Source organism: Mus pahari, chromosome 2 (assembly GCF_900095145.1).
Source record: "Mus pahari chromosome 2, PAHARI_EIJ_v1.1, whole genome shotgun sequence".
Lineage (NCBI taxonomy): Eukaryota > Metazoa > Chordata > Mammalia > Rodentia > Muridae > Mus > Mus pahari.
This window is the reverse complement of record NC_034591.1, coordinates 52,428,322-52,454,238: the sequence shown is the minus strand read 5'-3', so window position 1 is coordinate 52,454,238 and position 25,917 is coordinate 52,428,322. Positions and strand designations below refer to the sequence as shown.

The following is a 25,917-nucleotide window of genomic DNA, read 5'->3' as shown; positions in this document are numbered from 1 at the left end:
GTGATCAGACTAGGGAAGGCTGTGATCAGACTAGGGAAGGTTCTGATCAGACTAGGGAAGGCTGTGATCAGACTAGGGAAGGCTGTGATCAGACTTTGATTTCTAGCTTGCTCTTGTTCTGAAGAAGTAAACTGGAGATTATTTGAATGAAATGGAAACAGGGTTTGTGTAGTTTTTATACTTCATTTGGGGTTGGGGAGTTAATGCTGTTTAATTTATATGTGTATCCCCAGTGAACAAAATGTATCCATTTTTGAAACAAACAAAAATTAAGCTATGCATCAAAAAACAATATCTAGGGGTAATTATTATTTTTTAATTTAAATTATAGATCTTATTTTCCTAGAGGCTTTGTGAGATCTTGCAACTATTATTCAGGATATTAAGACATGAAATACTAGATGTATCTGCTTCTCAATACTGGTTTTACAAATTGTCTGCTTATGAATGTGAAAACTGTAGGCTATGAATTACAAACGTAACTATTGCTGTTCGGTTTCTGCAGCCCCATATTGATGTGTGTTACACAAAGACTGGAGTGTGGGTCTGGTTTGTGTGCTTACTGTGGAGCAAACAATGAAATGGGGATGATTTGCATATTATGCCATTCAGACTAGAAGTTTACAAAGGTATATTCAATCCTGTTGAAGGAACGTCACTCCGAAATAGACTATTAACTTGGCGCCTAAATGTTTAGATTGCCAAACTCTTTGTAACACTGTGTCTCCTGATACAATATTTTTGATTATGAATGTGCAGTTAGGAACTTCATTTTATCTTCATTAACTTTAATATGTTAGTAGGCATAGTTACCCTGTTGACCATGTAGACAGGTTGCATATTTTTGAAGCAATGTTAAGATATATTTCCTGTAACAGGACATTGCATTGTGATGCTAATTGTTGCCAGACCATATTATTTTTAGATGTGTATTTTTCTGTGTTTAAATAAGTTTGTTCCAGGTAGAATGTGTGACAAATGACAAACTGTTACATATTTATTTACCCCTGAGATCTATCCTAGTCATCAAGCCTGCACCTGTTAGGAGATGCAGCAAAGGACAAGATTTATGCTGCAGCACATGCTGGGGCTGTTTAGCTGTAATATTCTGTGTTGTATTTCATTGATTGCATGGATGCTTCCATTAGTGCTTTTAAAAATAAGTTCTCTTCATATTAATGAATTTATTGCCATCTTACGATTAATGAGTGTTTCTGTGGAGTTAGAAATGTAATTTGAGTGTATCTTTTGCTGCAGGCTGTAGCTCAAGTGTCTAAATCCAAGAAGGCAGAATGCTCTAAAATCAGCTTGTGTTAAACAGTAACACATTTTCTCCACATAGTATAGCTTCATAGTTTCTCTCAGAATTTAGCACAGAAAATAATAGATTTTTTTTTTTATGACTGGACATGATGTTTAATCTGTAAACTAAAACCCCAAAGGGAGATTTAAGGGGGGATCCCAAAGGAACTGGTGTTAGCAAGTTTTAGTTTTTATTAAGTGATTCATTTGAGAGTAAGAATTATTGTTTCCCCCTTACTCCCTCAACCCTCACCCACTCCCCTCCAAAAAAAAAAAAAAAAAAAAAAAAACCAAAAAAAAAAAAAAAATCAAGCCAGGCAGTGGTGTCACATTCCTTTAATCTCAGTACTTGGGAGACAGAGGCAGGCAGATCTCTATGAGTTCTATGAGTTTGTGACCAACCTGGTCTACAAAACAAATTCCAGGGCAGCCAGAGCTACACAGAAAAACCCTGTCTCACTCCCCCAACCCCCAAAAGAAGTACTGTAACTGATGTGCAAAGATTAGGCAAAGAAACCATAAAGGCAGGTGTACTGGCTGGTTTTGTGTGTCAACTTGACACAGGCTGGAGTTATCACAGAGAAAGGAGCTTCAGGTGAGGAAATGCCTCCATGAGATCCAGCTGTAAGGCATTTTCTCAATTAGTGATCAAGGGGGGAGGGCCCCTTGTGGGTGGTACCATCTCTGGGCTGGTAGTCTTGGGTTTTATAAGATAGCAGGCTGAGCAAGCCAGGGGGAGCAAGCCAGTAGGTAACATCCCTCCATAGCCTGCTCAGTATGCTTCCTGGAGAACTCACATTTTTTTATTAGATATTTTCTTCATTTACATTTCAAATGCTATCCCGAATGTCCCCTATAACCTCCCCCCCCCCGCTCCCCTACCCACCCACTCCCACTTCTTGGCCCTGGCCTTCCCCTCTGTGGGGCATATAAAGTTTGCAAGACCAAGGGGCCTCTCTTCCCAATGATGGCTGANTANGCCATCTTCTGCTACATATGCAGCTAGAGACACGAGCTCTGGGGGTACTGGTTAGTTCATATTGTTGTTCCACCTATAGGGTTGCAGACCCCTTCAGCTCCTTGGGTACTTTCTCTAGCTTCTCCATTGGGGGCCCTGTGTTCCATCCAGTAGTTGACTGTGAGCATCCACTTCTGTTCTTTCCAGCTTCTGACTATTATAAATAAGGCTGCGAAGCAAACATCTTTAAGCCATAATATTCTAAAGGGAACATGTGTGTGCATGTGAAAGCCACATACCATTCTAAAGGGAACATGTAAACGTTTGCATGGGAAAGCCACAGGGCCGGCGACACACACTGACCTCGAAACAGCATGTGCAGATTTCTGTGGCAAGTCTCCTTTAGATGGCCTGAGCAGTTCTCAGACTTCTCATCTCTCAAACCTTACCAGTTCTTAAAGGTCGGCTTGGGAACGCCTAGCACCAGTTGGCAAAGCTGCCTTTCTTCAGCTTTTCAGAACAGCTGGTCCCGAAACCCTGACCTTTTAGTTTAATAACAGTTGTAGTTGAGAAAATGTTCAGATCCGGAGAGTTGGAGAAGTTTCCAGAAAGACCATTTTAAATATTGGGCTCTGAGTGCGGTATCTTTTTCTCCTGGGTGCTTGGATCTGACTTATCAGAAGAAATACATTGTTGCTTTCTGTATTCTATTGATTTAAAAACAAATAACATGAAGCTTAGGTTTGCTCAGGAGCCATTACCACACTTCATTTTCTGCCTGTGCTTTGATCTGCTACTGTAGATTCTAAATTCTCTATACTAGGTCACGAGCTATCTTTTGTCATTTTAAAATCTTAGGTAATTACTTTTCCTGTTGTGACCTTGACCAAAAGTTATGAATTTTCCCTCCCATTTCTTAGAAATAGCTTGGGCATTCTATACCTGTGTTTTGTTCCTTTTACCTACCAGAAGGGCAGTTACCCAGCCCATCCCTTGGGCATGCCTTCTAGAGCTTTCATGGTCTTTTTTTGCTGGTAGTGTTTGCATTTCTCCCACCCCTTGTGACCTGCCTATTTTGTGCTACCTTTAATCCATTTGCTCTTGTGTCTAGCCTTACCACAGGTCTTGGGGGCTGACTAGGATAGACAGAGAGTTTTGGGAAAGAAATAGCCACCCTCCAGTCTGCATTCCCTCCCCTCTCCACAGCACTGTGTCTGCAGGCTTACCTCTGTGGCCATGTTGTCATCCACCCAGCTGGTCGCCATTTGGTAACACCATTTCCTCTTTGTCCCAGGTGATCACATCACTGCTTGCTTGGGCCTTTTCCTGGTAGGAAGCTGCAGTGTCACAGACAGGAAATGAGCTACCGGGATGTGTCTTTGCACTAAGTGAAAGGAGCCAGATGTAGAAAGACATGCTGCATGCTTTAAGACTCCTTACCGTGGAAGCTGAGACGTTGGGCCCACAGATGCAGAGAGAGCATGTCTGTGGCATGGGGAGCAGGGAGATATTGGATGTAGGTTGCTCACTTTCAGCTCTGGACAGACAGAATATGCAGCATGGTGACTTTATTTTACATATTTTATTTTGTACTAGAGATTTGATAAGACCCAACAATCCGCTCACGATGAACTGTGGTGGCTAAAGCAGTAATTTGATTATTGTAGTCATTGCATAATTTGTATGATATTAAATAATCACATTGAGTATGTACTTTGATTTTTTCATATTAGACCCCAATAATTTGGAAAAATAACCTAATAAACCAAAAAGACATGAGCCTTTTCTCAGCTACATGGAAAACTGATCTCTGTGACTCATATTTAGGCTTAACCTACTGAGGTCTACCAGAGGCCTAGTTTTATTTTACCAGTTGAATGTTGATAGAGAATCCTAGAGAATCTTACGTGAGAAGAAGTGTTCTACTGTGATTTGAACTCAGGTGTGACTGCATCTCTAGATTGACAACGTGTTGCTCACCCTGGTCTGCTAGACTTCAGGATAGGCTTTGATCAGACAGTACTAATTATGTGTGTTTCTGGTGGAGTTCTGTCCAACCTGAGAGGATTGTCTCACACTGAGAGCTTTTCTGAGGAGTTGGCCTTGTTGATACCCTGTATGGTGCATAGTTTAGAACTGCAGGTCTGGCAGGTTCATCCACAAGGCTTTTAATTGGATGAGGAAGTCAAAAGTGAGAGATTAATTATTTGCTTATCCAAAGTCTAGCTTATAGAAAAACAGACTTACTCAGGCTCTCTTTTTGAGCTATTGCTGCTTGCAGTTTCTCTGTTGTTATTTAATTATTTAAAAACCGTAAGAAAAACATAACCTTAAGATTTACCTGGATGCAAGAGTCATTGTCTGTTGTAACACAGTTTTCTGGTTTGCATGTGACCTTTGACTTTTCAAAATCACTCCAAAAGAGACAGAAACAGCACAAGCAGCCTAGCATTGTGAAAGACCCTTAGAGAGCAGCCTCACTAGGAGGCTGCTGCATGGGCACTCGCTTGTTCCGCCGGAGGGTTAGCCAGGACGATGTCTTCCTTGCCTGTGTCCATGTTTTATATTACTTACTCCTTACTGGAGTTATTTATCATTTAAAGTGAGCAGTTCATTGTTCTTAGTTTGTTTATAGAATTGTATGCAACCACCAAGTATTATAATTTAGAACAATTTTAGTCTTACAAAGTAAGGCAGCAGGATTGTGAGTTTGAGGCCAGCTTGGCCAACATAGTAATGATCTGTTTTTAAAAAACCCAAGAGGAACTAGTATGCACTACCCCACCCCAAACACAGAAACAGACCAAACCAACCAGTCAACCAAACAGACGGACAAAAGACACCAAAAGGGTGTGTGTGTACACACCTTCACATGTATCACCATCACCAAGAGCAGTGGAAGACAACCTGCTGCCTTTCTCATGCTCCACTTTCTCCATTCAGGCAACCTCCACTCAGCAAACTAGCATACTCCCTGGGCATACTAAAGTGGGAAGCATACAGCCTATGACAGTATATAACCTTTTGTCTCTGAGTTCCTTCCCATACATCTTTGTTGTAGCATGTACCAGGACTTCATTTATTTATATAATTACATGAATGAATGTGCCATATTTTGGTTACCTGTTTATTAGCTATGCATTTAGATTGTCTCCCCTTTGGGCTATTATAAATAATTACGTTACACATTTTCATAAACAACTTTTTGTATGAGTTCTCTTGAGCATATGCGGTACCTGAGAGCTCAACTCTTGGACCACCTTTAGGATTTTGGGAAACTGCCAACTTGTTTATCCTGTCAGAGGTGTTATTTACATTCCCTAGTGATGCAATTTCTGTCCCCACCCATATTGTATGAGGGTTGGCTTTCTCAATTTGCCACTTCTCACTCTTTGCCTTTTTGCTTGTATCATTATGTATCAAGTTGTGTTTCATTGTGGGTTTGGTTTGCATATTCTCAATGACTGATGTTGAACAGTTTCTGTATGCTTTCTCTTTTTGCTTATTTTCTTTTAAACAATGCCTATTTATATTCTTTATTGGTTTTTATTGGTGTTATATTTTCTCATTTGGCTATGAGCTATTTATATTTTATAGTCTCTAGCTACAAGTCTCCTTGTAAGCTCTGACTGGCAAAACCCCAACCCTCCCTCGTTCTGTGAGTCCTCTTTTTACTCCTTAATGGTGATCTTTGATGCTGTCATTGCTTCCATACAGTCTATAACTGAGGGAAAACAGCCTTCAAACCTTGTATGTACCATCACGGATGGTTATTGCTTAGAGTCAGTGTCATATTTTAAAAAAGGTGTTTGTTTCATATTGTAAGTTTTTGCATGTGTCTGAGGCAATGTGCATATCTCTTATGTCTGGGTCACCAAATAATGTATACAGACTGTCTGATCTTCCATCTAAGAAGTGGAACTATTAGGAATAACATTAGGTCCTCTGTTTTCTCAAATCCTTCCAATGGTTTTGGTGCTTTCTGCTAATAATTTTAGTTAGTAGTTTTCTAATGAGGAAGAGATGGTTTTTACTTATTTCTGATGGAAAGCTCTTAAAGTATTCTGTAAAACTTGTCCATTATTTACTGTTATAGCTGTTAGAATCTTTACAAGACATATTGTATACAATCTTTTAATTGGAAAGGCCAGATGTTGCCAATGAAGTCTCCAGGTACTTAGGAGACTCCAGCTGTGTGCTCAGTACTGTTCCATGTTTCTCTCCAGTTGTTGGCACTTGAATTTGAATGACATATATCGCAGAAAATATGGTTTCTAAATACCCATTATTCATAAATACCCTTTTCATAAGTTATGAAAAAATAAATACAAATATAAATATTCCATGCTCTGTAATAAATATTTGTGTTATTTAATTATTGAATTGAGAAGCTTTTAGCATCACTTTCGTCCCTGAAGTACCTGACAGTCTGATCTCCTTTTATAGATATTGTCAGACTTTAATGTTAGGACATCATTTTAAAGACCTTCACTTAATGGCTTAGACCCCACTTGGACAGTAAGCAGTTCCTTGAGTTTATTATAAATTTTGGCAGGTGTGGACATTTCTAAGTCACCAGGGGACTCTTGATTCAATTACTGTCCAAGTACACTAATTGGCCCTTTCTACAGTGCTCAGGGAATTCCAAGGAGACACTGACCACCTGGCACAATTTTGCCCATTGAGATGCAGCTTAGCTATCTCTTCTTGTTCTTGTTTTGCAAGACACTTGTTTTAACTTCTTCTACTTTTGTGTTAATTGTAGTTTCTGATGAAGAATTGAAAAGAAGAGTAGCTGAGGAGCTGGCATTGGAGCAAGCCAAAAAGGAGTCAGAACACCAGAGACGGTGAGTCCCATGGGACTTGAGAAGATTTGCCTGGACTTGTTTCATGGAGCATGCTTAAGGAAGATTTATTTATTTTATTTTATGTGGATGAGTGCCGTGCTTGCGTGTATGTCTGTGAACTTTCTGTGTTCCTGGTAACTGTAGAGGTCACAACAGAGCATTGGATTCTTTGGAACTGAAAGTAGAGAGAGTGTGAGACCTCTGCAAGAACTGCAAATGCTGTTTTAACTGGTGATTTAAAACAAAACAAAAAACCCAACAAAAACAATAATAACAAAATTACTTTTCTTTGTATGGCAGAACTCTAGATATGCTGAACATAGGCACTTGACTCTTTTGGTTTGAGATTGTGGTTGGTAGAGCCCTAAATTGTTCATATCTTTAAAGAATTATTGTTGTATGAGCTTTCCTTTTTCAACATATGGTAATTAGTAGTTTCTGAGGATTCCCTAGGAACATCTAAATCTCTAAACAAGCAAGTTTAAGACTGAAAATTCAATTGCCCATTACTCTGTATTAAAATGGATACTATTATAGGTAATGGTGAATATCATATGCCACACATAAGGCTTGAATTAACAAATAGCACTAATTAGTAATAGACCAACTTAAAAAATTAAGATGTCATAGAAATTTGCATAGTTAAAAATGAAAGTTCTCTATAATTCTGTCTTGCAGAATTTTGTTTCTTATTTTCATATTTTGTTCTAGACTTTTTTATATACAGCTACTCCCATTTTGTTATTGCCATTATTAACACTATAAAAGAATAGTAGGTAAAAGAATGCTCATTGAAGTAATAGAGTTAAAACCTTGAAGCAGTTCAGTGTCATCCTGGGGAAGTGAAGCGTGAACCATATACAGGCCTTCAGTGGAATGGCAGACAGTCATGTAGATCCTTGTGTGCTCTCTCAAATAATTTGCAAGAGTCATAAGACTGCTGGGAGCTGGGGAGGGGAACAGTGTGTAAAACAGCACAGATAACACATATACATACATTTATTTTGAGAAGGTGTTAAATTTTAAAGATCTAAAGTGTGTACATAGAAATATGTGAATACATTTTAACCCAAGATAAAGAGTGAAACGCTTTGCCTCCTCCTTGTGCAGATTCTGAAAGAACATAGAACACTGCGTCATGTTGTCATGTGGTATCTTTCCACTGTGAGCAGTAGGTCCATGCTTAGACAGCAGGAGCTTAGAGCCTATTTGACAAGTGAGTAGAAGGAAGCTTTGGGTTGGATTGGTGTCCTCACTGGCCATAGGACCTTCAGCATAGGATTTGAATTTTTTTGTCCTTCATCCCCCAGCTGATGAGTTTGAATTCAGTGTATCCATACAACATACAGAAAAAGAATATAAGCTGTCGATTACATCCATCATTTTTAAGGAATTATATAAAGAGTTATCACTTAAAAAATTGAGATACAATTAACACTTCCAGAAGACTGTGTGTGTCTTTATAGTGACTTCCTATGAAAAACTTTGTAATTATTTAATTACTTTAGGTTGATGGAGTGTATATAATTAGTGAAGTTTAAATATTAAAAAAATCCACATCAGTTTCATTAAGAAAAGAAGCATGTTATGATAGCATTTTTTTTATATCTTGAAATTATTTTCTTTAATTAAATTTTATGTTCATAAGGATTGGGGGGGTCAAATTCATGTTTACTTTTCAAACTGTATTTCAGGAGTTCTTTATTACCACACAGTACAGGCTTTTTCTTTGAGTAATTCACCATGCTAGTATGTGTGCCTTTCCTTTCATGATTTGACTCCGGTGTGCTCTGCTCTGGCCATGATGGGAAAGGGCGGAGGAAAATGAACAAACAGGAATGTGAGGGCCCCTCTGTACCTCAGGTGGGATGGGGTTGGCACCTAACTGTAACCTGGACAAATGACTCTTGATAAAGGGTTGATTTTCTGTCACCTTTTCAGAGAGCAGAAGGTAGAACAGCTGTTACAGTATTATTTTTTTCTTTAAAAAATGTTTTGTTGGAAGCTTTCTTTATAACAACCCTCCAGCTGTCAAATCTTGTCAAAAAGTGTGTGTTCTATATGATACTTGAACGAATCAATAGCTTTCCCCACCTTCTTCCTTTTTTGTTCTTCATCAGCGAAGAAACTTTAGCACCAGCATTAAGAAAGCTTTCCGTCCAGTCTTCTACAAGCGGCATCTTGGAGTAGCAGTGTATTTATGCATTGGTGTGTCTGTTGCCTGACTGAATAAAGGCTTATTGTAAGCATTTCTTCAGAGTGGTTCTCCATACTCTTACATTGTCACCTGCACAAGTCCTAATGACCAAGTTTTTTCTTTTTCCTCAAATGCACACAGAATTGTCTACAAGTTCTCAAGTGTATGAGATCTAAACATAGATACACAGACAAGTAAATTTCAAATACATATGTTTGAGGACATTGAAATTAATCTCCACAGTGATATATTTCTTTCTAGAATAATTATAACTCCACATGCTAGTTCTTAATTGATGCAGAGTATTAAATGTTCTAATGTCATGTGTACTGTGTAATATTCAGCCATGTTGTGCCCTGTTCTCTTTTCAAGTGTCCCTATTTCTGTGAGGTGAAAATGGTCAACTCTTTTTGAGTGCAGCCTTATCCTTGAGCAAATTTTAAAGCTCATTCAAAACCAGTGACAATACAGGAATACCCACTTGTATCTGTGCTCTGTCAGGTCTGAGTGGTGAGGAGAAGCAAGAAATATTTAACAGGTTGGTGAACTTTGCAACAGAGTTGTCTTCTGTAAGGACAGCTTAACTCAGGACCTTATTTCAGGGAGATTTCTTTGGACCAAAAGATCAAATCTTAACTGTGGTTAACTTGGGAAGCCTGATAGTTCAAAAAGGAAGACAGAAAAACCACTAGCTAGGGAAAGTTGGAACTGGCTAAGACTGCAGGAGAAAGGAAGTCGTTTCTCAGCAGGAGACACAGAGGAGGGCTCCTTAAAGAGAAGTAGGTGGTAGAATCTACCTGAGTTGAAGATGCCATTGATTTCAAGATGTACAACTGAGAAAAGAAAATGGCTGCAGATTATGATCCAGTGTTTCATCTCTTTGAGTTTCTTATTAAAATAATTCATTAAGACTAATTTTGAAAAAAAAAATTCCTCCTGTGTATTCATAAGCAAAATAAACTGGTTAAGGTGGTGGTTCTCAACCGGGGGGAATTTTGGTCTCCAGGGGACATTTGACAATGTTTAGAGACATTTTTGGCTGTCACACCTGTCAAATCATATCTAGTAGATGGTACCCAAGATGCTGCTAAAGATCATGTAATTCTTAAGAAGGGCTCTTGGCTACCTTCTGCCCCAACAAAAGCATTTAATGGCTAAAATGCCAGTTGTGCCAACAGTGAGGTCCCAGGGTTCAAGCCTCTTTCAGGCCTTTGCACACAGGGCTTTACTCATTCCATTCATTTGCTCAGTCGTGATGTCCTGGTTTCCCCACATAGTATCATATTCAGCATCTTCAAAACTTTGGCGACATAGCATTCCTTAAGGGATTGCTCTACTGCCACTTCTGGGAGTTTTCCAAGCTGCTGACACCACTTCTGCAAATTTTGATGTTCTGTGCAGGCGATGACACCCGAGGTGGGACTGTCTCTCTGCAGTTAGGAGGTACTTTAGGCATGTGAAAGTGTGGAAAAATATGTGTTGGTAAAATCAGCCCATCTGCACGCCAGACCATGAGATCCATCAGATTGCCTGGCACCTTGGCAGGCTTGCCCTGCCTTCCTCCCAGAGCAGATGCCCTTTCTCTGCTGTTCTGACTAGTCATGGCACACACATTTAGACAAAGTCATGTAAGCTGAAGAGATTTCTAGCCACTCAGAATTTACCCCCAGTTCTTTTAGGTTCTGTTCCTTTATGCTGGCTTTCTCTATGAGACATTTCTTGTTAGTGCCATAGTGACAACATCAGAACTGAGTACAAGTTTTGCAGTAACCTGTGTTATATTCTAATTAAAAAACCAAACCAAACAACCACATCTGAACATGGACTTTCCAACACTGTACTGCGGATCTGTGGGGCACTGGGGGTGGTTTTCTGATCATGCTCCTAAATTACAGATGATGAGCCTCCATGCTAAAATTCTTTTGTCTAATTTGCATGTGCTCATTAAAACATCTAATAGATGCAATAGTCATTTGGTCTGCTGCTGAGGGTCCACAGGAGCCAGCCTGTCTTTGCTGCGACAGTCTGTTGTGTATGTAGGCTGATGTTGACCATACTGCTTTGGCAGCTACAGCATGCCAATGTCACAAGGAAACAACACACAAGGATATGCTACAGTTTGAACATAGTCTTTTAAAAATGTGATTTACTTTTCCCCTTGTCCTGCCTCCAAAAGCCAATCTCTGACAGCAAGAAAAATGTGATGACTTCTGACCTTTGACCCTTGGCATTCGAATTTCACCTCTTTACCTATAAAGGCAACTGAGAGTGTTTTGCTTTAATAACCTCTTCAAGAAATCAAGAAGGAAAAAGGAGTCCGCATCCAGTTGTGAAGCTAGCTGTCTGTCAACCGAGAGACTCCCTGCCTGCTATTTTTAAATGGCTATCAGTTGAGATTTGTCCTCAGTTTTAGCAATTTGGTAGATTGTACTAGATCTATTGAAGCTTAATTTAGTTAAATAAATTAATCATAAATTTTATCAGTTGTCTCCTTGAAAGCATAGCATAGTTCACTTATTTTTTCCCATTGATAGTGGTATGGAAGCCAGAATTAGGACGTAAAACATTCTTGTATCTTTTAGTTCATTGTGATAGTGACACTCATGGTAATGTTACCTTCTGTCTAAATCTATTCTGTTTAATATGTTTTTGACTTCATTATTAGATACATTCAGCCTTTGGAGGAAAAAGGTGAAATATGGGGGAGGGAAGAGTTGGCTAGACAAACAGTTTTGTGAGTTATGACCATGTTTAAGCTATGTAAGTAGTCATGTACTGAAGTTCTGTTTCTAAAACCAGAAAATGCTCACAGATAGTTTTCAATGGAATGAATCACCAGGCCTGGAAAATACTGACTAGAACTGTCTTTCTGGAAGAGACAGGGCTTGAGTATGGTTTGTCCCCCAAATGTTGCTGTGTTGGAGACTTGGCTTCTGATGTTGTAAGGTGGGAGGTGATAGAAGCTTTGAGAGAGACCTAGAAAAATATGTGTGCACAAGGCTGTGGACAGCAGGGAGGTCCTGCCCCTCACACCCTTGAGAATAACTAAGGTGGTCTCATGGGACCCATGGTGGCTTGCAGGAGTGAGCTGCTGTGAAATCCAGCCGGCCAGGCTGCTCTCCTCTCTGTGACCTCACTGTGTCATGTATATTCTTTCTGAGATGCTGTCAGCAGTAGCTTTAGTGCAGTGAAGTTAAGTTGGGTGCTGTGGCCTTGAATCTCCAGAACTATTAGCCAACATAGCATCTTTTCTTGATAAAGTGGGCTTGCCTCAGTTTTTTTTATATTTGTGAAAAGTTACTAATATTAATACATGTAGCTGAGTATTGCATGTTTATATCTTAAAATAAAAGAAAAATTAAATTGTATCTTAATAATTTTATATTACCCAATGACTACAAATTTTTATTTTAATTTAGTATAATATTCATTCTCTCTCTGTCATATGAAAGTTATAAGATTATAAAAACTACAGCTTCTTCTTATATGCAGTTTATAGATATGTAGTAAGTCAAAGACAATAAGAAGCTCTGAGGGCTATTACTGTTGAGGACTAGTACTTATCAAGACCTATCATAAAAAGAGTTTGGCTATAACTTAAGCTATCTGTAGCAAGTAGTTTTTCTTGTCATTCACACTGGCATGGACAGATGAATTTCCAGTTTATAGGTATTTGAAGAAACAGTTGCTACTATTCAGTGGCTCAGTGAAGGCCTGGGTCAGTATAGCAGCTGTGTGCTGTATCCCCTGTGTTTGGTCACTTTGAAGATGCGGATGATTTATTAGACATGGAGCCCTCTTTGTGTACAGTGCTGGACCCTCCTGGGCATAGAGGCTGCTCCTGTAGATCACTGCTCTTCTTAGTCTCATTGTTACCTGCTTCTTCTTTCCCTGCATTGCTGTACTTTCATCCTGACACATTTCCACTCTGCTTCAAGGCAGGTATAGTTTTCCGAGTGCCGTGGGTGGTCCTGTCCCAGTGTCAGGGAGTCTGCTAGGACCCCCACAGATTGCTCATTTTCTAGCTGTTGGGATCTGGGCCAGTTGCCGCTGCCATCTTTTTTCCTTAGCAACACTTGTTTTTAAGAGACAGCTGCCTTTCCAGAGTTACAGATGGGTAGATAGTCCACTCTTGAGCCTTATGCATAGCTCTTCATTCTGTCCAGACTCAGTTTCTCTTCTGTTGCTGCTCTGATGCTCAGGAACCCTGCTCTGAGTCCCATTTCAGAAGCTGTTTCATAAGGCAAGAATCTCGAAGCCAGAAAACCGAAGCCAATCAAGCATGCCATCACAATCTGTAACTTTTTTACTTGTAATTGCAGCCGTGATGTTCAACCACGTATTATTCAGATGTTTCTCTTGACAGTAATTACAGCATTTTCTCTCATGTAGCATAGTGCTTGAAGTAATTTTTGCTGAAACTGGTTTCTCTGTGTAAGTGTCTGGGAAATCTTCTCTCTGTGTTCTGTTGACGTTCATGTTGAAGCTTCTCCATGACCTGGAACAGTCCAGGTTGTCCTTCTTTGGGTGGGAGAGGGAGTAGTAAGGTGCTCTATTTCTTACTCTGTTAATGCTTATCCAAAGCATCATTATCCAGAGCTAGGTGAGAACTGGACTTCATACAACTTACTCAGTTCATTGCTGAGGTGATGGTAGCCCATTGGTTCTTGTCATTATTTAAAAACATACTCAGAGGAAATCCAGTATGCAGGCTGATGCAGGCTGGTGCAGGTCGGTGCAGGCTGGTGCAGGCTGGTGCCACCTGGCAGTAGCTAGCTAGTGAGGTGGCTTTGTCTACTCTTTTCCCCTCAGTTCTTCGTAGGACAGAATGCGGTTTGGTCATCTTTGCAGGCCTGGTGTTTTGTTCAGGGAACACATTTACAATACGAGGAACAAATATGTTCCTGTCCAAAGAGCTTTTGCTCATCCCTCTTTAGTTTTAGAAGGTGGTTGAGCTGTGACCTGATGTCAGTTTCTTTAAGTCTAGAAGTCCATCTTTGCAGGCAGTAGTCCACATAAGCTGGGCCTAGCCCTGTTGATTGATCTCACTTCTGGGCCATCTGCTAGGCCTGCTGGTGATACTGGGTTAGAAGTGTCAAAAAGCTTGACATCTTTGACTGTTTACTCTGGAGGGATGGTCCGAGTGGGCCACTGCTTCCACCTTTCCTCTCCTGATCTTTTTTTTGTGAGCTGTGCTCTGAATGGAAAAGTTCGGGCGACTTAGCTGTAAGTCACATGCCAATTTCATCTTACCTTAGGCTTACATTTCTAAACACTGGCTTTTATCCCCCAGTTGAAGTAGTGTCTGCTTCCCTCATCTCAGCCCTGTCTATACTGTAAGTCACTATTCTATGCTGGGTTGTGTTGATTCCTTTAGTAAGGGTGGCAGTTTGAATTTCTTGTTAGTTCTTTAGCTTAATATTGCGACTGCTTTCCAAATAGCATAGTGGAGAAAATGCTGAAGGAGCCCGTTCCCTGCTTTGTGAGCTTGAGAGATCAGGATGTACTTCTGGTCAGTGAGGTGCTCACGTACACCCACTAGTGTTCTGTGTGTGGAGCAACTCAGGTGCCTGTATGGAGGGGAGGGGCCACTTCTCCTCAGGAGGTGGGACTGTGCGATGCTTATTTTCACCAGCAATAGCCAAGCAGAAATCTCATCTTGCATTTATTTCTTCTCTGTATTCTTTCTTAGACTTTGGGGAAAACACCCCCTCCTGCAAACCCCCCCCCCCCAAAGCAACAACAACAACAACAACAACAAAAACAAAAAAAGACAACAGCAGCAACAACAAAACCCAGGAATTAAGGAAAAGCCCCACTGGCTTGCTGCTTTGTGTTGGGTGATGCTTGCTGTGTGGACCAGACTTATGGTACCTGCTTCTGCTGTGTGCTTGCCCTTCATGTCAAGGCTGTCACAGCCAGTTCACAAACCAGTTTGCTAATCACTTAGAAAGCTAGCTGCTGGGGCAATTTGCCTTTGAAATGAGGATATTGAATCCCTCCATCTGAGGTATGTGTAGCTTCTACGAGAGCAATTTATTAGTTATTCACTATTTACAGTTGCTTCCTTCTACGGGAACTATCTAGAGCCTCCAGGCTTCAGCTATTTCATTTGGAGAGGTTTTCAATTTGCCTCATTAAAATGATTTTAGTGTGATTTTAGTGTCAAGTATAAAGTAAAAAAAAAAAAAAAAATGAAAGTTAGCCATGTAAATATTTCAACTAACAAGTTAAAATCAGGTTCCAACATGAAACGTCCCATTGCTTAGCTCCCATTTGTGAAAGCTGATTCTATCAAAACAAAAGTCTCTAAAAACCAAGAATTTACATTTCATTGTCTCCCTGGTGGGGTAGATGGATTAAAACCAAACCACATCAAAACAGTACCAAAAAAAAAAAAGTCACTGAAACCACCAATTTAATGTGAGAAATGTCTATTAATTAAAAAACCATTATCTAACTGAGTTTCTGTGACTCTTTTATTATTTCTACAGAACCAAATTGCTTTGACTAAGAAAGGTCATTTTTCAAAGTACTGAAAACATAGATAATATTGGTTTGTAGAAAAATTACCAAAGAAATATGCCTCCTCTTCACTCCCTTCTTCTCCCATAAAACCACTCGTAAGTCTTATCCCAGGGGTGATGTAGTCTTGTGTTTAAAGGTAACAAGTGTGACTTTATATAGCTAGCTATTCTTCCTACTCAGTCTCTAGAGATCTCAAGTAGACTTTAATTTGGATAATAAACACTGTTTAAGAATAGGTTCCCATACAGGCTTGGCAGTTGATACCTGCCTGTAATCTTAGTACTGGAGGCATGAGGACTACAAATTCAAGGCTAGATAGTATACAGTGAGATTGCATTTCTGAACAAACAGGCAAGCAAGACCCTCACTTGTGTGGATTAGTACTCACTATTTGAGACACTGCTTATCCAAACACTTTGTATGCACCTGTTGATGGCTTTGTCCTTGTATTCCTGTAGTCTGCTTCTGACTTGGTCTCCTCACTTTGCGAATGAAATGGCTAAAGCATAGAATCCACTTGCTCAATAGTCCAAGTTGCCAGAAGGGGTAAGAGTTGGGCTGTAGCCCACCCTTCCTCCCCTGGGCTGCATTGCAGGTGCTGGATTGACTTCTGGTCCCACAGTGATGCTTCCTTTGATGTTTCAGTTTGTGTGTTCCACCTGTGGGCTGCCTTTGAGGATGTTTTACACTGTACTGTGCAGGGTTTAGCGTGGTCAGCTCTGCTGCTGCTGGAGCTCAAGAACTAAGAGTTTAGTTCTAAAAGATTTGTAAAGAGGAGGACTTTTCCAGTGTTTTTGTTTTTTAATTCACATGACTATATTTTGAAATGAAACTGTCAAAATACTGTCATAGTGGGTAAAGATTAATATTTCTGTAAATTTTCTTGGAAATTGTGCGTTTCTTTATAAATATATCTGTCAACTGTGCAAATCTGTTTTTATAGAATTAAAGAAGCCCTTATCCAAGTGAGTCTTGTAACTTTAGGTTTGTCTTAGAAAGGGCTTTCTTCCAGCTGATGAAAATATGAATGTTAGTTTAACAAAAAGCATTTGATTACTAATTATTCTTGATTCCTTTTTCCTGCTTTATGTTCTTGCGGTTTATTTCTAATTAACGGAGCCCGGAACCGTGTGCCTTCTGGTACATGACAGTTTATCTACCTCTCACCATTTTCATCCTGCCTGGTTCTCACTGTGTGGGGATCTACTCTCTTTCCTCATGGGACTTTGAAGTTGCTACAGCAAATAGGGGCCTGCTGCCATAGAGAGGTAGAGGGTAGCCATGTTGCTTTTACACACACAACTGCTTTTCATAAAGACCTGTCCTCATGACCTATTCCCTCCCTTCCCCAGCCCTCTCTTCCCACCCCTTCCGTTTCTTCTCTCTCTCTGCAAAGTAGTTTTTAAAATGAAGTTTTAATCTTGTTTGTGTCTTTGATTAAAACATTTCTAATGGCTTTTTAATTAACATCTGCTTCCAGTCCGAGCCCTTTCCTTTGGCGTTTTGGCTCAACCTGCCTTTATCCGGTGCTTCTCTGCCCTCTCCTTGAACAGTCCAGTCACGTCTGATGCTGGGCTTGTGCGTGCCCACAGCTCAGTGCTCAGAATACTTAGGTCCCATGTTTTGCATGGTGGTTCTCTCTTAGTCTCAGCTGCATAGAGAGGCATGAGTCATCACTGTCTGAAGTACTCTGTCTCAGCGCTTGTCTTGCTGCCCTCCTCCTTAGGCTCCCCCATTTTTGCTTTATGTTTCTTTGCATTATTGTGTCTGTTTATTGTGTATGTGGGCAAAACTCATATGTCATTTGGTAGATATCAAAAAATATTTGCTAGATTATAATGATACAAAGTTGCTATGGCTAACTTTGCTGTTTCTTCTAAGCTGGCTGGCCAGCAAGTTGTGCTCTGGGCTTACAGACTGTGCATGGCTCTTACGTGGGTACTGGGGATCTGAATTCAGGCCTTCATACTTGACAGCAATAGCAGGCACTTCATGCACGAAACATTTTCCAGCTTGTTTTGTTTTGTTCTTTTAGAAAACACTTTATAAAAGTGAAAAACCTAACAGAATGAAAATATCTTCCCCCTTTTTGACTTAAGTTTGGCCTCAAGCCGATTCAAACTCTGTAACTCTGTAAAACATACAGTGTATCATGTGCAAGCCTGTATTGAAGCATGCATTCTGCAAGGTTGTGAACCATCTCAAGTTGGGACAGTGTCAGGAACTGTCTTTTCTAGCTGGGCACACAGTTGTAGTTTCTCCCTGTGGGCCAGCTCTCCCTTCAGCACTGTGGCTTTCCAGGTCGAGAGGAACTTGGGTTTGTATTGCAAATCTCTGCATTTTTGGCTACATTGCTGAAAGTTTTTGCTGCAACTTGGAAGATGGTGTCTTTCTTCATCATCCTGCTCTCCTCAGCCTCTCTGGCTTCTGGAATCTGTTGCTCCAGGGCTCCAGGGAAGGCAGTGCTTACCCGCCATGGCCCTGTGTGACATGATGACTGGGCTGTGTATGCTCCATGCCCTCTAGTATGTCCCCAGCTCTGTCCCATTAAGTCCCCTGGTCATGTCTGTGGGAGGGAGCTGATTTTGTTTTGTTTTTCTTTTCATTTCCCAGCAGCTTGTCACAGGAGTGACTCACACCCAGCAAACTCAGCCTTAGATAGCTTTCTGCAGACGGGAACAACAAATTCACCAGTCAGGGAACAAAGTGAAAGAAAAATGAAGAACAATATTAGAAAAGAACCCTTTGGGAAGCTGAACAAAAAATGTTATATTAAAATCAATACTGGGGCCTGACCTTTTGTGGTACTGTATATTTTAAAGCCTCCTATTGATTCTCTTTTAATAACATGTTTATTCTACTTTACTGACACAAGCTTAGAGAGACTATAAACGGGAAAGATCATATTCTTTATTATGGTGGCCATTTAAATTTCTCTCTGGCATTTTTTGATGGTTCCATGGAGTTATCTGCATATATTTAACATATTCTGATTTTTGAAAGACTCAGAGGCTGTGAAGCATTTTTCCTTCTGTTAAAGGTATCCTCAGCCCTGCAGTGACAGATGTGTATATAACCCTCAGGACCAACTCGGAAGCTTTTTTTAGCTTTTGCGTGTGTTTAAAAGTCTGAAACAACTCATTTTGCTTGAATTGAACCCCTATCTCCCAAATCCATTGATTTTCCCCCCCTCCCCTGTACATTTGGTGACAGTTGTATGCATAGAGACAGCTGTCGTTTTGTTTTGTTTTGTTTGTTTGTTTTTTTCTCTGTGTAGCCCTGGGTGTCTTGGAACTTAATCTGTGAACCAGGTAGGCCTCGAACTCATAGAGATCAGCTTATGTTTACCTTGAGTGCTAGGATAAAAAGGGTGTGCCACCACCACCTGGCAAGACAGCTGCCACTTACTGTATGGCTGGTGGCAAAATGTCAAAGGATGTGAAATCTCCCTAGCTGACCTTTTGATCCTTCACACATTGTTCTCATGGTATGGAGTCATGCATGCTCCACCCAGGAAGGTGGCTCTCTAGGAGGTTATCTAGTCTTCTAGTTTGTGATCTTCCTCCTATTTTTTTTCCTATTAGGAAAACAAACAATCCAAACAGCAGGAATTAACTTTGGAATGATTGCTCTTCCATGTACAGAGTCCCATCCAGTACAGCAGCAAGGACTCACTCCTGGAGAGGTTCTCTGGCCAATGGCAAATTAAAGGGGATTGACTTAGCCTGTGGAACATTATGTTAATAGACTTAGGGAGAAAGAGGATGCTTGGATCTGACTCCTGGATTTAATGCAACAGCCCTGCTTGTGGCATCTCGGATACAGGCTAAGAAACCAGATAGCAGTTCCAGGAAGGCAGTGATGGAGCAGAGGCCATTTGGAAAGTACAAGTAAATGAATCAAGAAGCTAAAGCTAACTCAAAAGGTTAGTGTTCATGAATTATAACATGGGGTCCTGAAGAGATTCAGCCATGCAGCAGAAACCCCCAGGAGATCCAGAGGGCAGCAGATCTCCCTGTGCCCTCCAGTTCCTTTCATGGGGACCCTAGCTACCATCAGTAGCAGCCTTTGTGTTCCTGTAACCTTTCTTCCCACTGCACAGCCTTAGGCACTGCTTCCTTAGTCGAACTCTGCTTGCTAGAGTAACAAGAAGTAAGTATCCTAAAGGTTAAAGCTCAAACAAAACCAAGAGTTATAACTGTTCCCCATCCAGCTTAGAGGTCAGATGATCTGACCCCTGGGTTGCAATGTGAGTTCAGGTCAACACCAAGAACAGGAAGACAGTATCTAAAGACCCTGGAGGAGCTGGTGGGCTCTTCTGCAGTCTGCTTTTACGTGTGCCCTTGTCTAGATCTGTCATGAAGTCTTGACTGTGGCTCTATCTGCTCAGTTGTTCTATCTCCCTAGCACCCAGTTATATCTATAAATAATATTGAAAGTTATAGAACACATCATGGGGATGAGTTCTTTTATCTAACTGCAAAAATAGTGCACATCATATAAAATATCTGAGAATCCCAGCTAAAGAAAATACAAATCTCTTATAATACCACTGTTTACACAAAACTTCTATAAACATTTGGCATATAGGACTCTGTGTACAGTGGAAAAGTCACTGAAGTTGTGTATCATCACTTTTTATGAGTTGATCTTAAGATAGATCATTAATGTGTTGTTAGTACACAACTTGGTGATAGTTCACTTTTAGATGTTCAGGCTTCTAAGTAAGTGGTTCACAGTGTTTCACTATTATAATTTACACACCATATATTACCATTTAATTTGTATATACATCCAAGGAGACCTGTGTATAGCTGGCGAGAGAAGTAAGTCGGTAATGGGTGTGACACCAAATATGGCTGGTAAGAGTCCATTTGTGTCAGAGTGAGCTCGGTATTTTAAATATCACCTCAATAGATCTGGCCTGATGTAAGGTAGTTAACTGATCAACACCATGCATACCCTGTCTGCAGATGTATTATTGTCCATTATGAACAAGTACCAGGGAAGAAATAAGCCAGTCTGAGAAGTCGTGAGTTCTATGTAGCCGACATGGAGTTTACTGTGGAATGTTTTATTTGACCATTCTCTCATCTTTTGAGGGATAACATGTTTGTCTTTTGCTTATTATAGAAATTAAAACAAACAGTATTGAGTATTTGAAATGACGTGAATGACATGTAAAATGAGTGACTGACTGAAGCTGAGGACATGTGAAAATACTTGCAGCAAGTGTGAAAACAGTTTGGATCCTCTGTACCCATGGTAACTCTGGACAGGAGGAACAGTGTACCTGTAAGTCAATTGCTTATGAAGCTGAGATGGGGGTTCCTCTAGAGCAAACTGGCTAGGCAGACTAGCCTTATGGTGAGCTCTGAGCTCAATGGAATGACCCTGCATCAATAAATAAGGTGTAGACTGATCAAGGAAAACATCTGATTTCAAATTTGGTTCCAACATGCATGAATACACATGAACACTTACAGATACCTTCATATATGTGCAACTGTGTGAGATATAACTCTCAGAAATGTATACCCATTCATAGTTGAGTGTCCTCCCCATCCCATGTATACCATTCAGATATTCATGAAAAGAAAAAAGTTACATAGTTTAGATTTTGTCTGTTTTTTGTTTCTTGATTTCCTACATTGACCTGATTTTTAAGTTCTTTTTGTAATTAGCATAGCATATTTCTTTTAAACAGTGTCTGTTGTATTATCTGATAAATAAAATAAATATTTCTACTGGAGTTTTTTGTTGTTGTTGTTGCTTTTGGAGTTCTGCTGTGTTGCCCAGGATTGCCTTCAGCTCTTAGGTTGTCTGCCTTTTGCTTTATCACCCCCTAGTAGTAGGGATTATAGGCTCCTGTCATGACCCCGGTCATGGACTGTGGCTCATTCCAAACTGATAGCTACTACACACACAAGTCCTGTTCTTGTCCATGTTCATCCTGAAGTGAGGGTGAGCTTGGAGAGACTGCGTCCCTCACCCTTGCACTGGCAATGATGCTCAGTGCCGCAGACACAGAAATGTTAGAGACTTTCCCCTTTTCCTTTTTATAGTAACAAAACGAAACAATCCCCAAAGCAAATCCAACCCAGACCTGGGAATCAGAAGAAACATGGGTTCTAGGCCTGTCTTCTCTAATTAATAACAGCATTGATGAACCAGTTTTTAAGCTTAATGTTCTCATATTTAAAAATGGAATCAGATATTAGGGCACTACTTTCTTCTTATCAAGTATTGTATTCAAATTTTATCAGACATACATTTAAGTAAACCATTTTTAGTATCAGAGAATAACGATTACTCTTACCATAGCTAGTTCTACCAAAACTGTTATATACATTCATTATTACATATGACAGGAGAAGTTTGATATCCATGTTAAAAACTCACCCTTTGCAGTTTGCCCCATCATGGAGAACAGAGTTCATGTTCATGTTATACTTAGCCAAGATAAAAAGCCTTTATTTGAAAGTTTTCTTCCTTGCACTGTTAGGTCTGTCCTTCCTCCCTCTCTCCAGCAAGCCCTACAGAGTGCACAGGAATCACAGCTCACTTGTTTGGGTATTTGAACTGTCTTCGTACTATGCAGCAGGGACACTTCCACTGGGGCATCTCTTCTGCCCCAGGTTACACTGTTCTTACGTTTTCTTTGTCACTCCCCTCTTTTGGCCCAGGTTTAGAATCATATTGCTCTTTTCAGTCACCTGTCCTTTTCAAATGCCACTGTTTTATGTCTTGTTCCTTACTTAAAAAAATACTTAGTTTTTGAAATTATAATTACATCATTTACCCTTTCTCTTTTCTCCCTCTAAACCTTCATAGCTTCCATTTTCATTAATTATAGTTATATGCATACGCGTACATGTTTAAGGAATCTTTCAGGATTCTTAGAGTGGACCTTCTAATAGTCCCCATGATGATACCATCAGTTTTATAAAAGGTTCAGGTTAAATTGACTTAAAAAATTATGCCATATGTTCTTATTCAGCGTAGGGTAACTCTGTTCAGCCTGTGTTTATCTCAGCGGGTATATTTGTACTAGTAAAATAGGTGAGCTGGAGAGCTGACAGTCAAAGGTAGCAGATGACTTTAAGAGCATGAGCTAAAGCATTAAACCTCAGCAGGGTGAGGACACAAGGCTATGTAAAGTCGAACCTGACAACTATAGAGTACAGAAAACAATAAAACCTATCTTTACAGACTTATGGTGCCTTTTCACTGTCAAACACAAGGGACAGTGGCAGGATTAGCTTCAGCTTTCACATTTTGAATTTTACATGTCTCACAGGGAAAGCCTCAGTTGTGGTACTTGCTATTCCTAACTGCTTTTAAAATCTAGGTATTTGTCTTATGTTCTCATGGGGATGACCCAAACTCAGAGAGGTTAATTTGCCATGGGAAGACCATTTTTAAAGCAAATAGGTCTCTAGCTATTTTAAGAGTATGTTTGCCAACTGTGCACTTTGTTAGCCCAGTGAACATGCGTCGTAAGGGAATCTTAGAGAATAGTAGGAATCCATTTGGTATTGGATAACCAGTTGGTATGCTTCTTCCCCGGGGAAGACTGTTTCTCCCAGGCTCAGCATTCTTGAGTTGCTTGTGGTTCTTCGAGTAGGGTTGAGGTCTCAGCATGGGTACTGCTGTCCCTACTCATCTTATGTTTAGGCAGTCCTGTTGGGGAGACTTTATGAGTATAGCTTTTGACATTCATAGATTAATGAAAAACAGAAAGAGGCCTTGAGTTTGAAAGAATACAAGGAGGTGTATGTATGGGAGGGTTTGGAGGGACGAAAGGGAAATGATATAATTATATTATAATCTCAAAAAACAAAATAAATAATTAAAAAAGATTAGTGGGAGTATTTTTAAAACAAATTATTTTTTAATTTACATCCTGACTACAGTTTCCCCTCCTTCTTCTCCTCCAGTCCTCCCCGTAATGGGAGTCTTTTGCAAATTGGGCTGCACAATGTCAGAAACATTTAGCTTACTCGGTGTATAAAACGATTAATTTAACTTATATATGTACCCGTATATCTTAACTTTCTTGTTGTATTTAGTTTTAGGTGAGCTATTCAGGTTGACCTCATTGGTCTCGCAGATCTTTCTCTACCCCATTTCCTTGCCAAAATACTACACCTCCTGGCAGCTCACAGGCCTGCGTCCTTTTCAGTAGCATGGGCGCTTCATTTCATCCTGGAGACTGATGAGTGCACAGCAGTCTTACCCTTGGTCATCTTTATTCCTGCTCAGCCACTGCTTAGAGGAGTGGAGAGGTAACGTCACTGCTGCACTGGCTGCTGATGGGATTGTACACGAGGCTACAGGAGGCAGCTATTGCTGTGTGACAGTAAAGGGTTTTGTAGCTGAAAGGAAAAAGAATTGGTAAATGTGTCTATTTAAGTTATGCACCCATTCTGAGCTAATTCTATTAAGTCAAGTAGAAATGAATTAGAAATTGAGCAGAGTTGAAGCCTATTGTGATGTTTTAAGGGAGTGGGTTTTGGTGGTGTCTAGCTTTCTTCCATTTGTCTGTCTGTGGAGAGCACTCTTTGCTCATTGTATGCTCTACAAATGAGATTAGTTTTAGCACTGGGAAAGCCAAATTATCATGGATTTCTACAATTACAATCTTAACAGATTCACCAAAATGCGGGGAAAGGAAACACAGAGCCAAAGCCAGGGTCTTAGTGCTGGAGAGATCTGCTTTGTGTGTCAGCTCAGTGTGTCAGTCTGTAAATCTTGAGTGGGTGACTCACTGCTGCCTTGGTTTCCTCAGCGGAAGAGCTTGTTTTCACATGCAGAGTGCTAATGGTTACTGAGTCTTTTCTCTCTGACCTGAAGAACAGTTGGATGTGACAATCCAGTGTTTCTGGGGCTGGGGTTCCAGCTTTTTACGGGTTACTAATTGTGAGATCACGTAGCAGATTCCTTGCCATGTGCGAGATTGAGCAGGATAGTAATGCCTATCTCGAGGTTCTGTTCAAGGTTGTATTAAAGGTCGACTGTTCTGGCTTTCCCTGATCCATTCATTCGGAGAATTGTCTCATAGTTGTACAGCTTGTGTATTTACTCTTTGCTTCTGCCCTTTCAGTTCCTAAGGGCTGTGGAGGTTTATGTGGATGGAATGCCTGTTCTGCAAGCTCAATGAAGCTAGTTGATTTCCTTTGTCCTTAGCTGCACCCATTTCTAATTCTAAAAGTACCAATAGGAGAAGTAAGATGTGGCTCTTTTTTCTTTTTTTTCTTAGCATCATTTATAACTCATTAAAACTTAACTTAGCCTTTTGTTGGACATTTATTCCTGTTTATCCATAAAAACTTTAAATTTGGTATTGGTGCTAAATGGTTGATTATTGTGCATTTTCATTCTTGTCTTTGCTTGCTCAGAAAATGATTTTCAGCAGGTTGTCTAGCCTCTGCAGGTCTCAGGGTGCCTGCTGCTGCAGGGTGGTGCTGCGTGGAGAGGCGCTGCCAGTGTGTTTGGCAGTTTATTATATGGTATTCTAAAGGAGATCGAGGTGGGTAGCAGAACTTTCCCACTCTGCTGGTGTAGGTCCTGAGATGAAGACAGTACTGCACAACACACAAATAATTAAGCTTGAGGATGAAATTCCAGCACTTAAGAGGTAGAGGCAGAAGGATTAGTAAGTAGCTCATGGTTTTCCTCTACTACATAGTGAGTTGGAGGCTAGTTTGAGCTTCATGAGTCCCTGCCTGCATCGTCACTACCATATTTATGTGCGTAAGGTAAATAGAATGCAAGGGTTGAGTCCATCAAAGAGCAAGCTAAATAGGGGGCTCTACAGAAATTTCTGGCAAACAAAATGCTGTCTGAAGCTATATATTTATTATTTTTCTTTTATTGTTTTGAGAATTTCATATCTGAGTACTGTACTTACATTATTTCTCCCCCTTTAACATCTCCAGTGTCTTCTTCATGGCCTGATTTCCTTTAGTGTTTCTCTCTCTCTCTCTCTCTCTCTCTCTCTCTCTCTCTCTCTCTCTCTCTCATTCTCGTTCTATTTATCAGATTAAGGTTTTAAGTTTAAGTGTATTTAATTCTAGATACAT

At 40.2% G+C, this 25,917-nt stretch overlaps 1 protein-coding gene across 2 annotated transcripts in view; it reads left to right on the top strand.

Annotated features, from left to right (window-relative positions):
• Chchd3 (coiled-coil-helix-coiled-coil-helix domain containing 3) overlaps positions 1 to 25,917 on the top strand; it is a 259,060-nt gene that overhangs the window by 43,101 nt on the left and 190,042 nt on the right. For both annotated transcript variants that reach the window (XM_021190919.2, XM_021190918.2), the window contains exon 3: positions 7,026 to 7,107. In XM_021190919.2, coding sequence (XP_021046578.1) covers positions 7,026 to 7,107 — 82 coding nt within the window. The remainder of the gene's footprint in view (positions 1 to 7,025; positions 7,108 to 25,917) is intronic.